The sequence below is a fragment of the Microcaecilia unicolor genome, chromosome 4, assembly GCF_901765095.1.
Source record: "Microcaecilia unicolor chromosome 4, aMicUni1.1, whole genome shotgun sequence".
Taxonomy (NCBI): domain Eukaryota; kingdom Metazoa; phylum Chordata; class Amphibia; order Gymnophiona; family Siphonopidae; genus Microcaecilia; species Microcaecilia unicolor.
In genome coordinates, this window is record NC_044034.1 from 141,786,923 (window position 1) to 141,799,077 (window position 12,155).

The following is a 12,155-nucleotide window of genomic DNA, read 5'->3' on the forward strand; positions in this document are numbered from 1 at the left end:
TTTGGCATCAGCATCGAGGTTGGAGGCATTGGCATCGATGTTGACCATCACATCAGCATCGGGAGCGTTGGTAAGCATGGCTGCTACTAGACCCTTAGACACTGGGAACAGCAAAGCATCGAGTGGATCTCCACCTGCCTCAAGGCCTCCTGCTGTGCAGGCCCTCCGGGAACGTCCATCATTGGACCCGACCCTGAGGCAACGTGAAGATTCAACGTCGTCCTCATGGACACTGACGAGCCTCGGGAGAAGGCCAAGAAGCATCATCATTGGTTACCCTTGACACATGGTGCCGGGATCCCCAGGGTGTCGAAGGATTCAGCACCCGAGAAGGGTCGGCACTGGGAGGACCACTCCTCCTCCATACAGAAGGTACCGATGCACTTGTCTCCTTGCAGCCAAGATCCAGCTTCCGCGTCGATCCCAGCAGCTCAGCATCAGGGGTGCTTGTGCCTACCCTGCCTCCTGTTGCAGCCCCATCCGGCCCTCAGCCTGTGGTGGGGCCTCCAACGCTTGCGTGGCTTGTGGCCCCAGTGTCGACTGTCACCCAGGGCCGCCGAGAGGGGGGGGGCGGGGGACAAAATTCCCCGGTGCCAAAGTCTCCTCCACTGTCCACCACCAGGCCGGGCCCCCTTGAATTCAAATCATAGTGCCTCACCTCGACCTTGCTCTGTGTGAAAGAAGCGCAGCAGCGGCAGTCTGCAGATCACCTCCCTTCGGGCCTTCCCTCCCTGTGTCCCACCCTCGCGCAAGTTACGTCAGATGAGGGTGGGATACAGGGAGGGAAGGCCCAAAGGGAGGCAATCTGCAGACTGCCGCTGCTGCGCTTCTTTCACGCGGAGCGAGGTCGAGGTGAGGCACTATGATTTGAATTCAGGGAGGCCCGGCCCAGTGGTGGATGGAGGGGGGCGGCAACGACGACCTCGGGGGGGGGGGGGGGCGGGACCCCGGGGGCGGCCTTGTCTTGGGCTCGGCCCAGTCTCTCAGCGGCCCTGCTGTCACCCAAGCCGGCACTCTCTTGACGTCAGTGGAGTAAGCTTCTCCGGAGTCAAGGCAGGAGTCAATTTCTCAACACCGCTCTCAAGGACATGGTTCCTCAGCACCAAGGCAGGTACGGTCTCGGCAGTCCCATAGGGAGATATTGTCCAATACCTAAGAAGAGCGCTCATGGGATTCAAAGGAAGATCCCAGGTACTTTCCTCAGATGAGTTTTATGGAATTCCCTCTGAACCCTTCCCTCCACCTGAAAGGAGACAGTCTCCGCCAGAGAGCCTTTCATTTCCATCTTTTATAAAGGAAATGGCTGAGGCTATTGCATATCTTTTGAAAGTGGAGGATGAGCCCAGGGCCAAGATGCTTGAGGCCCTGGACTATACATCTCCTCCTAAGGAGGCTGTGACTGCACCTCTCTACGAGGTACTCCAAAAAGACCTTGTCAGGAACTGGGAGTTCCCTCTCTCGGTCCCTGTCATGCCCAAGAAGTTTGACACTCAGTATTGGATACACAGTGCACCTGGTTTTGATAGGCTTCAGATGCCTCACAATTCCATTGTGGTGGAATCCGCTCTCAAAAGAGCCAGGAGTTCTAGGGACTATGCCTCGGTGCCCCCAGGCAGAGAAGCTAGAACCCTGAATTCTTTTGGGAGGAAGATGTACCAGGCTTCAATGCTCATCTTCCGTATACAATCCTACCAGCTCTTCATGAGCGTCTACTTGTGAACTTGGTGAGACAGCTGTCAGACGTGGGTGACTCCCTCCCTCCAGAGCAAGCTGAGCCTTTTCGCCAGTTAATCAAGCAGCAGAAGGCATGTCAAAAGTTTTTGGCTAGGGGCACTTACGACACTTTTGATGTGGCATCCAGGATCTCTGCTCAAAGTATAGCAATGTGCAGACTCTCATGGCTGTGTGTTTTTGACTTGGAACATTCTGTTCAGCAGTGGTTGGCGGATGCCCCTTGCAGGGGGATAACCATTTTAGAGAGAAGGTTGAGGAGGTCACTGACAAAATCAAGAAACACACTGATACAATCTCTTTTCTCTCCCACCGGGCGCCATCTGCATCAACCTCCTCAGCTAGGAGGACTTTTGGCAAGCCAAGGAGGAGTGCCTATTACTATCCTAGGCATAGGTACACCCCTTCGGCTCGCCAGCCTGCTCAGGCTCAGCCCTAACTTGTTCGTGTCAGCAGCGTGCACCTAAGGCCCCTGCTTCTCCCCTGTCAAAGCAAGGGACGAGTTTTTAACTGACTCAGGCAGAGCATAGCCTCATTAAAAGTATACGTCCCGGATGATTTGCTTTTCACATCCCATCTAAACCCCTTTGTAGCATGTCCTTCATGGTTTAGTTAAACTGTTCAACTAGGCCAGTGATGGCGAACCTTTCAGAGACCGAGTGCCCAAACAGCAACCCAAAATTGAATTATTTATCGCAAAGTGCTGGTACTCATTATGGGCGGGGTCACCACATATGACTCCACCCCTATGATAGCCACACCCCTTACACCAGCCATGGCACATATAAACAGACATCATTGAAAATATTATACTAGTATAGGAGAAAAAAATAACATGATTTTCTTCCATTATAAATCATTTCTGTAAGCTGTTACAGCTCCAGTATACCCAGTGCAAAATAAGACAGCAGATGTAAATTCTCAAATTCAACATATTCCAAACACTAAAATGAAAATAAAATGATTTTTCCTACCTTTGTTGTCTGGTGATTTTGTTTTTCTATCCATATTGGTTCTAGTCGCTGATTCTGCTGCTCTCTATCTGTTCTCTTAACTCCATTTCCAGGGCTTCCTTTCCATTTATTTCTCCATCCATGTCCAGCAACCCTCCTCTCCCCTCTAGCCACAAATGTCCAGCAACCCTCCTCTCTCCTCCAGCCACAAATGTCCAGCCACCCTCCTCTCCTCCCGGCAGCACCCAGCACCAGGCCTCCTTCCCACCCAGCACCCAACATCAGGCCTCCCTCCCTCCCAGCACCCAGCATCAGGCTTCCCTCCCACCGAGCACCCACCATCAGGCCTCCCTCCCACCCAGCACCCAACATCAGGCCTCCCTCCCTCCCAGCACTCACCATCAGGCCTCCCTCCCACCCAGCACCCACCATCAAGCTTCCCTCCCACGTAGCACCCAACATCAGGCCTGCCTCCCTCCCAGCACCCACCATCAGGCTTCCCTCCCACCCAGCACCCAGCACCAGGCCTCCCTCCCACCCAGCACCCACCACCAGGCTTCCCTTCCACCCAGCACCCAACATCAGGCCTCCCTCCCTCCCAGCACCCACCATCAGGCTTCCCTCCCACCCAGCAACCACCATCAGGCCTCCCTCCCACCCAGCACCCAACACCAGGCCTCCCTCCCACCCAGCACCCACCATCAGGCCTCCCTCCCACCCAGCACCCAGCACCAGGCCTCCCTCCCACCCAGCACCCACCATCAGGCTTCCCTCCCACCCAGCACCCAACATCAGGCCTCCCTCCCTCCCAGCACCCACCATCAGGCTTCCCTCCCACCCAGCACACAACACCAGGCCTCCCTCCCACCCAGCACCCACCATCAGGCTTCCCTCCCACCCAGCACCCACCATCAGGTCTCCCTCCCTCCCAGCACGCAGCAGCAGGCCTCCCTCCCACCCAGCAGCACACAGACAGCACCAGGCCGGCCTCCTGCCCTCCCTCCAACCCAACAAGCATCGGGCCGCCCGCCCGTCCTCCCTCCCTCCCTCCCTCCCTCCCAGCACCAGGAACCCCCCTCCTCCTAAAATTTAAAAAATGTACCGTCCTCGAAGTAGGGGTTAAGGCGGTGTGCGTAGGCAGCGGCAGCGAAGCGCGTGTTCTTCGCTCGACGCCCGGCGGGACCAGAGCTTGAGAGGCAGGAAAGGCCGAAGGCGCGCCGAGCGAAGAACATGCGCTTCGCTGCCACTGCTGATGCACGCCGCCTTAACCCCGACTCCAAGGATGGTACGCTTTTTAAATTTTAGGAGGAGGGGGTTCCTGGTGCTGGGAGGGAGGACGGGCCGGCGGCCCGATGCTTGTTGGGTTGGAGGAAGGGCGGGAGGGAGGCCGAAGGGAGGGAGAGTGGGCGGACCAGTGATGGCGACGGCGCGCGTGCCAAGGGAGAGGGCTCTGCGTGCCCTCTCTGGCACACGTGCCATAGGTTTGCCATTACTGAACTAGGCTATTAGCTTGAGGGTGGGGAAAGCATAAGGTGTACAAGAAAAACAAACATCTTCAGTCCCTAAAGATACACTGCTCCAGAACTCTGCTTTCCTTCTTCAAGGAGCGGGGAGCTTTCTCTGGCTTCTTTATAATTCCTTTCTCAGATTGCCTATCAGGAGTGGATGGAGTTATGCCCTGTTTCTTCTCATAATACACGATAAACTAAAATCAAATAATAATAATAAAATATCAACTTAAAGATAGATCAGAATGGGTTGGAGTGGGCTTTGATGGCAACTCCAGTAGTTGGAAATTAAGGCCAGTGCCATGAAGACCTCTGCGGTCTGTGTCCCAAAAGTGGTAAGGATGAATCAGGATCAAGTGTGCTTATTCATATCATATGCTACTAGTAAAAAAAGGCCCGTTTCTGGCACAAATGAAACGGGCGCTAGCAAGGTTTTCCTTGGAGTGTGTATGTTTGAGAGAGTGTATGTGAGAGTGACTGTGTGTGAGAGAGAGAGTGAATGAATGTGCGAGTGTGTGTGTGTGTGTGTGAGAGAGAGAGAGTGAATCTGGGTGCGTCTGAGAGAGAGAGTGTGTGTGTGAGAATGAGAATGTGTACAAGTGCGTATGTGAGACAGTGTGAGAGAGAGAGAGAGTGTGTTTCACACAGATACAATATGTGTGAGAGAGAGAGAGAGAGAGTGTGAGACACAGACTCTCTGTGAGACTGAGTGTATGAGACCAAGAGCGTGTGTGAGTGACTGTGTGACACATAGAGTGAATGTGATACAATGTGAGACATAGACCTGCTTATAGTTGAAAGAGAAAAACGCCTATATTGTGACCCAAATCGGGAGATGGGCGTCTTTCTCCCGTGGGCGCCCAAATCGGTATAATTGAAAGACGATTTTGGGCATTTCCAACTGCAATCCGTCGCGGAAACGGGTAAAGTTGACGGGAGCATGTCAGAGGCGTGGTGAAGGCGGAACTGGGGCATGGTTATCGGCCGAGGAGAGATGGGCGTCTTTAGCTGATAATCGAAAATAAAAAGGCGTTTTTACAGCGATTTTGGGTCACTTTTTTTGGACCCTTTTTTTTCACGAACAGGTCCCAAAAAAGTGCCCTGACTGACCAGATGACCACTGGAGGGAATCAGGGATGACCTCCCCGGACTCCCCAGTGGTCACTAACCCCCTCCCACCAAAAGAACCCCACTTTAAAAACTTTTTTTCCAGCCTGTATGCCAGCCACAAATGCCGTACCCACCTCCATGACAGCAGAATGTGTTCTATCCTGTGACAGCCTTTCCCTGGTTCTGATGTGGCTCTCGGGTGAGTGTGACACCTTTTCTGTTATGCGCACTGCAGAGTCACATCAGCAATGCATTGTGGTGGGTGTAGGGTATTGGGCTCCGTGATTCCACTAGCTTGTGGCAAATGCTCACGATGTTGGTAGTTGGTAGGCTCTACTCCCATGGTGCTTTTCCCCCTGCTTACTGGGTCAGAGTGTGCCCTGTTTTGTTTCCGGTTGTCCATGAGGTAGTGGCCATTTTTGTAAGCCACTTTTAGATCCCTTTCACGTGTTAGCCACGTTACAGAACTTAGTTCTTACCTTGAATGTGACTGAAAGAGGGCATTGTACAGCATTCTGCCAGCTCGGACCTACTGCTAATCTCAGTACCAGGGAGACTCGTTGCCAGTGGGGCACAACCTTTGATCTGCAGTTAACTGTGAGTAAGCGTGCTTATTCCAATAAAGGACGTTTTCAGAGAGATTAGTCTTCAGGTGTCAACTGGTGTGCCAAGGTTATATAGCAGCAATAAGTCCTAGAGACCTGCGTGTATGCAGGTTCCTGGAGCACTTTTAGTGGGTACCGCAGTGCACTTCAGGCAGGTGGACCCAGGCCCATCCCCCCTACCTGTAACACTTGTGCTGGTAAATGGGAGGTCTCCAAAACCCACTATACCCACATGTAGGTGCCCCCTTCACCCCTAAGAGCTATGGTAGTGTTGTACATTTGTGGGTAGTGGGTTTTGGGGGAGGGGGTTGGGTGCTCAGCACTCGTGGTAAGGGAGCTATGCATGTGGGAGCGTTGTCTGAAGTCCACCGCACTGACCTCTAGGGTGCCCAGTTGGTGTCCTGGCATGTCAGGGGGGCGAGTGTACTACGAATCATGGCCCCTCCCATGACCAAATGGCTCAGATTAGGATGTTTTAGAGCTGGGTGTTTTTAGTTTCCATTATCGCTAAAAAAAAGAAACGCCCAGCTGAAAAACGTCCATTTTTTCGAAAATACGGTCTGTCCCGCCTCTTCACGTACCCGTTTTCGGACATAGACGCCCATTGAGATAGGCGTTCGTGTTCGATTATGCCCCTCAGAGTGTGTGAGAGACAGTGTGTGAGAGTGAGTGAGAGAAAGACATTGACTGTGAGAGAGAGTGTGTGTGAGAGAGTGTGTGTGTGACAGAGATACCTCCCCCCCTCTCTGGTGTCAGGCCTCCCTCCCTCCCTCTCTCTGGTGTCTGAGCATTACTGTGCAGAACGCTGAGCTCTGGCTGTGCTTCAAGGAACTGACCAATCCTATTTAATAGAATGCACCTCCAACATTCTGAAACTGAGAAACCTCGTGTGGTTGGTCACTTCTGCTTGTGACGAACCCAGAAGTACGTGATGTCAATTCAGGAGATGGATACAGAGAACAGGAATGCCTCGGTCATGCAGTCAGCTTCAGAATGTTGGAGGTGCGTTTTATTATATAGGATGAGTGTGAGTGTTGTGTATCTCATGGAGAAGGGAGCATCTTAAAATTAAAATTACAAATAAAAAATATTGAGTTGTCAACAGTGTTGGATTGTTTATTTAATCATGATTTGATAATGAATCTGACTATACAGCGGACAAAATACAAAACCACTCTTCCAAGATTGTTTTTATTTATTTAACTTATAGTTCACTCTATCTTAGTATTCTAGGTGGATTCCAATTAAAACATACACAGTATCATATTGGAGTAAAACTATAAAAAGCAGACCTAGTACATCAAAAGAACTCTAGGAACAAGATATTAACAAATTGTTCTCACAAATCAATACTCAAGAATATCATAGAAGGCCTTCCAATATAGAAAGTTAAATAATTAGTCTTCGACCTCAGTACTGTAGATGTATCATATACAGCTGCCTTTCTGAGGCTGGCATTGTGGTGAACCACTAACTGCCCTGGTTATGATGCCTGTGTTCAATAGTGAAGGAGTGTAATCTGCACAGAGCGGCAGGTGCAGCTGTGGCCACCATGTTGGAGAGACTTTGCCGTCATTTCCTGTGTTACTATGTAATAACATAAGAACACTCATACAGGTCATTCTTTCTCATAAAGTATGGGCCACTGAAACGGGATCTTCTAGGCTTTCTGGGTTTGCCCCGAAAGTTCACTCTCCCGAATGGAAATATGGGAAACCTCTCCGACCCAGTTAAAGCCCTTTTGAATATCGACTCCTTAATATTCACTCATTGATTTGCTAAATTATATAAGCCTAGTGCCTAGTCTTCACTAGATTTAAGGCAATAGTTTCCTTAATTTGTTCATTAAAAAGTATAAACACATCCCTGAATTTAGGTTATTTCTTTTCTGAATGTTTCTGTGCTTAACTCCCTTTTGGCTACATTTTGATATACAACTCACTTAAGAGTCACATAATCCTCCCTCTAAAGCAAAGATAAAATCTTTATTTCAAGTGATGAAATGTGATTTTTTTTATTATCTTGCTCTAGGCTGTATCTACTATCACTTATATTCTGAGCAGTGTATTTCTTTCCACCTGGCCCTGCAAACTGTGTGCCAAATGTCTAATAGGTGTGACATCAACAATTACCTTGTGCTAACTGCTCTTGTAATGTAACCCCTTTAGGTGAATGAGTTGATTGATGAATTACAGACAGCTATCAAGAGCTACAAAGGTCAGCTCTGCAAACTCACCCCCCAGTTGCAGGCTGAGCAGGAGCAGTGTGCCACCTACCTCTACCAACACATCAGAAAGCCTCCAGCAAACGCTCTTCTTCCGCAGGGACTGCAGCTAAAGGTGGGTGTCTGAGAAAAGGGAAAAGCCAATTTTTCCCTCAAATTCAAGGGACTGGAATCAGGCAGATGCATTTTTCAGTACTTTTATTTTTATCTTATTCAGAAGAAGCACCTAACCAGCCCTTGAGTGACTCAGATTTCTTAGTAATTTTCTTAGGAGCCTTTTACCAAACCACATTACCTGTTTTGTGTAGGTTTTGATATTCCTTAACAGTTAACGTGCAACTGCAAAATAAGTTAATGCACCCTATTGAGAGTGCATGTTTACTGCCATTTTAAGGTGGTTGTTTTAGCATGAGCTTCTCTAAATTCAATCCACAAGAATCACAAACAGGCCAGATTTTCAATTTACCCTTATTAATATGAATGAGAGAGATTTGCATACAATAGAGGCTGGGGCATGCAGATCTCTTTCATGCATATTCATTAGAGATATCCTGAAAATCGGCCTGTTTGTGGCTCTCATGGATTGAACTTGAACCAGCCTTTTTTTTTTTTTAAATTACATTTGTACCCCGCGCTTTCCCACTCATGGCAGGCTCAATGCGGCTTATTAGAAGCGTTATCTGTTTTGGACATGCACCCCAGCATATAGACACGTTTATTGTATAGACATCTCAGTCCCAATTTTCGAAAACTGGATATATTTATTTATTTATTTATTTATTTATTTATTTATTTGATACTTATATCCCACATTTTCCCACTCATGCAGGCACAATGTGGCTTACAGAGTATTAAATAAGAGTACAAACTTAACAGCTTAGGCAAACATTAAGAAGTAAGTAGGAGGGAAGAAACTAACAAAGTGAACTAGGTAGGGTAAGGGACAAGGGATGCTTTAATCAACATGGTAACTTGAGGGATAAGTCTTAGCAAAGAGGAATGTCTTTTTTTTTTTTTTTTAATTTTTAGAAGTCTTTATTGTACTGATTTAGATACAGGACAAAATATAAACATCTGATAACATTTCCAAATTGTGACGGTAATATTGATACAGAAATAAACAGTGATCTCAATTCGTATCAATTCTAACTGAGATCCTCAAGTAACTTCAACTTTTTCATGTTTATACAGAAACTACTCCCTCCCGACCTAACCCCCCCCCGTAACCCCCCTCCCCCCCCTCCCTCCCCCCATACCATACTGTAATACTCCCACCTATATTCGGTCCAGTGACGTTCCCCCTACTTGGCATTCAGGAATGGTAGCCATATTCTCTCCCACTTAGGCAAGACCTTAGATTTAACTGCAGTCAATCTCTCCATCTCACACACATATCGCAATTTGGTAAGCCAGCGTATCAGTGGTGGCACCAAAGGCGACTTCCAACTCTGAGCCAGATTCAAAGAGGAATGTCTTTAACAACTTCTTAAAAAGGGCATGGTCCACTTGAGTTTTAAGGTGACGAGGTAACGTGTTCCAGTGTTTGGGACTCCAATAACGGAAAGACGAGGCGAAGATTTTCTTATACTTGACTCCCTTACAATTCGGAAAATGAAGGTGGAGATAGGACCGAGCAGCAGGGTTGGCATTTCTAGGCGGAAGGTCGATCAAGGGGAGCATGTATTCCGGGGCAGCCCCATAGATGATTTTATGTGTTAGGGAGCAGATCTTAAAAGCAATTCGCTCCTGTACTGGCAGCCAATGAAGTTTAAAACGCAGGGGGTCGGCGTGTGCAAAACGCCTTTCATTTAGGATGAGCCTCGCCGCAGTGTTCTGAGCCGTTTGGAAAGTTTTCAATAAGGAGGCCTGGCAACCCACATAAATACCACTACAATAATCCAGGTGGGATAGGACAAGCCAATGGACAAGGGTACGAAACAAGTCTCTGGGAAGGAGGTATCTGATGCGCCGAAGCCTCCACATGGCCTGGAACATTTTTTTGGAGACCAAGTGTACATGATCAACCAGCTGGAGATGTGAATCCAGATGCACTCCTAAAAGTCTCAGGCTGTTGGCAATCGGGAGGGCAGAACCCTGAACTGGAAGCATTGTGTCAGTTACATGAGCGTACATGGACGAGAGGATGAGACAATGAGTTTTTTCCCCGTTTAGCCTGAAGCGAAACACCCTGGCCCATTGTTCTAAAGTGGAGAAACAGGCATCTATGAGGTTGGCAACTTCTGATACTGTGGATTGAAAAGGGATATAGACTGTAATATCATCCGCATAGATGAAAGGATTGAGGTCCAGATTTGCAAGTGCTGTGGCTATATACATCCGAAACTTAAATACATGCATCTGGAAAGGGGTATGGTCTAGGCATGTTTTGGGTGGGACCAGAGTGGGAAATTCCCTGTTTCAGAAGGAGATGGCATGTGTATCTCTGCCAACATGAACATCGGGACTTACATCCCTTCCCAGGAACATTTAAGCCAGAGAAAGATATTTGTTTTATACAGCGATCCACTGGAGGTATTAGGGAATAGTCACTTCCTTAATCCCCCAGTGTTTATTGTCCCACCTCCTCCCTCCCACAAAGTGATACTTGCAAAAGATTTCTGAAGTGGCTGAAAATGTTTGTTTCTGCTTTGCTACGATGGGGAGAAAAATGAAGTGGCCATGCGGTAAGTTCACACTTGTTGCACAGCCATTTCAGGAGGGAGCGCTTACCATCACCTATTGAAGTGGTGGTAAGGGGGCTCCTGCGCTAACCTGGCAGTAAAAATACGGAAAGAAATTTCCATAGCGCCGGAAATGGCATGCGCTGGGGGCAGAATTACCGCCGGGTTTCTGCTGTACTCAGGTGGTAGGTCTGGATTGGTGCACAGCAAGCCTATTGCCGCGTGTCAACCATTTAGAAAAAAGGGCCCCTAAATGGTTAACGTGGGATTTACAAATGGGGTGTGTGTGGAACTGGAAGGGACGGGGAATGGGCAGGGTGGGGACTGGGCTTTGCAGGTAAAGGAGAAGAGAAGTTCTTCAAAAAACACCGGCGCTAGAGGCTGTTAGCACCATACTAGCGCCGGCATTTGCTACCACTCCATGATTAGAGCCTTCTTTGCATGGTCTGTACCCCGCCCAGCGCATCCCAGGATGCACTGGGTGGGGCTAGGTGGCGCCATTTTGCTGTGTCGTCAACCAAGAGGAGGGAGGCAGGCTGTGTCCCTCCTCCAACTAAGGTAGGGGGGCCGGGAGGGGGCTGTCCTTATGCTGGACCACCAGGGATCATTCAGACAACGCTGGGGGGGGGAGTTGGGGTGGGCTGGAGGTCCACCGGACCTCCAGCCCCCCCCCCCCCCCCGTCGCTCACTGGGTGGGAGGGTAGGAGGGGGTTTTGCCGGCGGCCACTAGACCACCAGGGACCAATTTCGGGGGGGTTGGGGGGGCTGGAGACCCACTGGATCTCCAGCCCTCCCTGAACCTGGGGGGGTGGGATCGTTGGGGGGACCGGAGGTCCACCAGACCTCCAGCCCCCGTTGCTCGGGCCTCGGGGCAGGGTGTTAGTTGACGGGGCAGGGTGTTTGACAGGTTTGGGCTTTTGTCAGCCCAGATCTGTCAAACAAGTGCGGGAGGATTGTGCTGAGTGCATGCTCAGGCACAATTTGCCCGCACTTCTACCCGATGATCAGAGATAATTGTGCTGCTTAAATTTGCATGCATTATCTCTGATCATCAGTGTGGTAAAGTCCCGCACTGTTCCAGCGCTATTTTACAGCGCTGTTTGGAACAGCGCGGGGCTTTTGATCATGAGGGCCTAAGCAATTAAGTGAGAGACTAGAAAATATGTCAGAAAGTTGCAGAAATATTTTGCATCATATTGGGTGTCACCAACTTGATTAAAAGGAATTTTCAATCATACCTTGATAAATTGCCTATACATGTTACATCTTATGAACTCCAGGAGGAAACTCTGTGGCATGACACAATTCCCACAGTGAGCATTAGCTATAAATTTGAAAAACTG

At 49.3% G+C, this 12,155-nt stretch overlaps 1 protein-coding gene across 2 annotated transcripts in view; it reads left to right on the top strand.

The window, feature by feature from the left end:
• Nucleotides 1–12,155, top strand: part of DCDC1 (doublecortin domain containing 1) — a 556,169-nt gene that overhangs the window by 316,076 nt on the left and 227,938 nt on the right. For both annotated transcript variants that reach the window (XM_030200682.1, XM_030200683.1), the window contains one exon: nucleotides 8,076–8,246. In XM_030200682.1, the coding sequence (XP_030056542.1) occupies nucleotides 8,076–8,246 (171 nt within the window). The remainder of the gene's footprint in view (nucleotides 1–8,075; nucleotides 8,247–12,155) is intronic.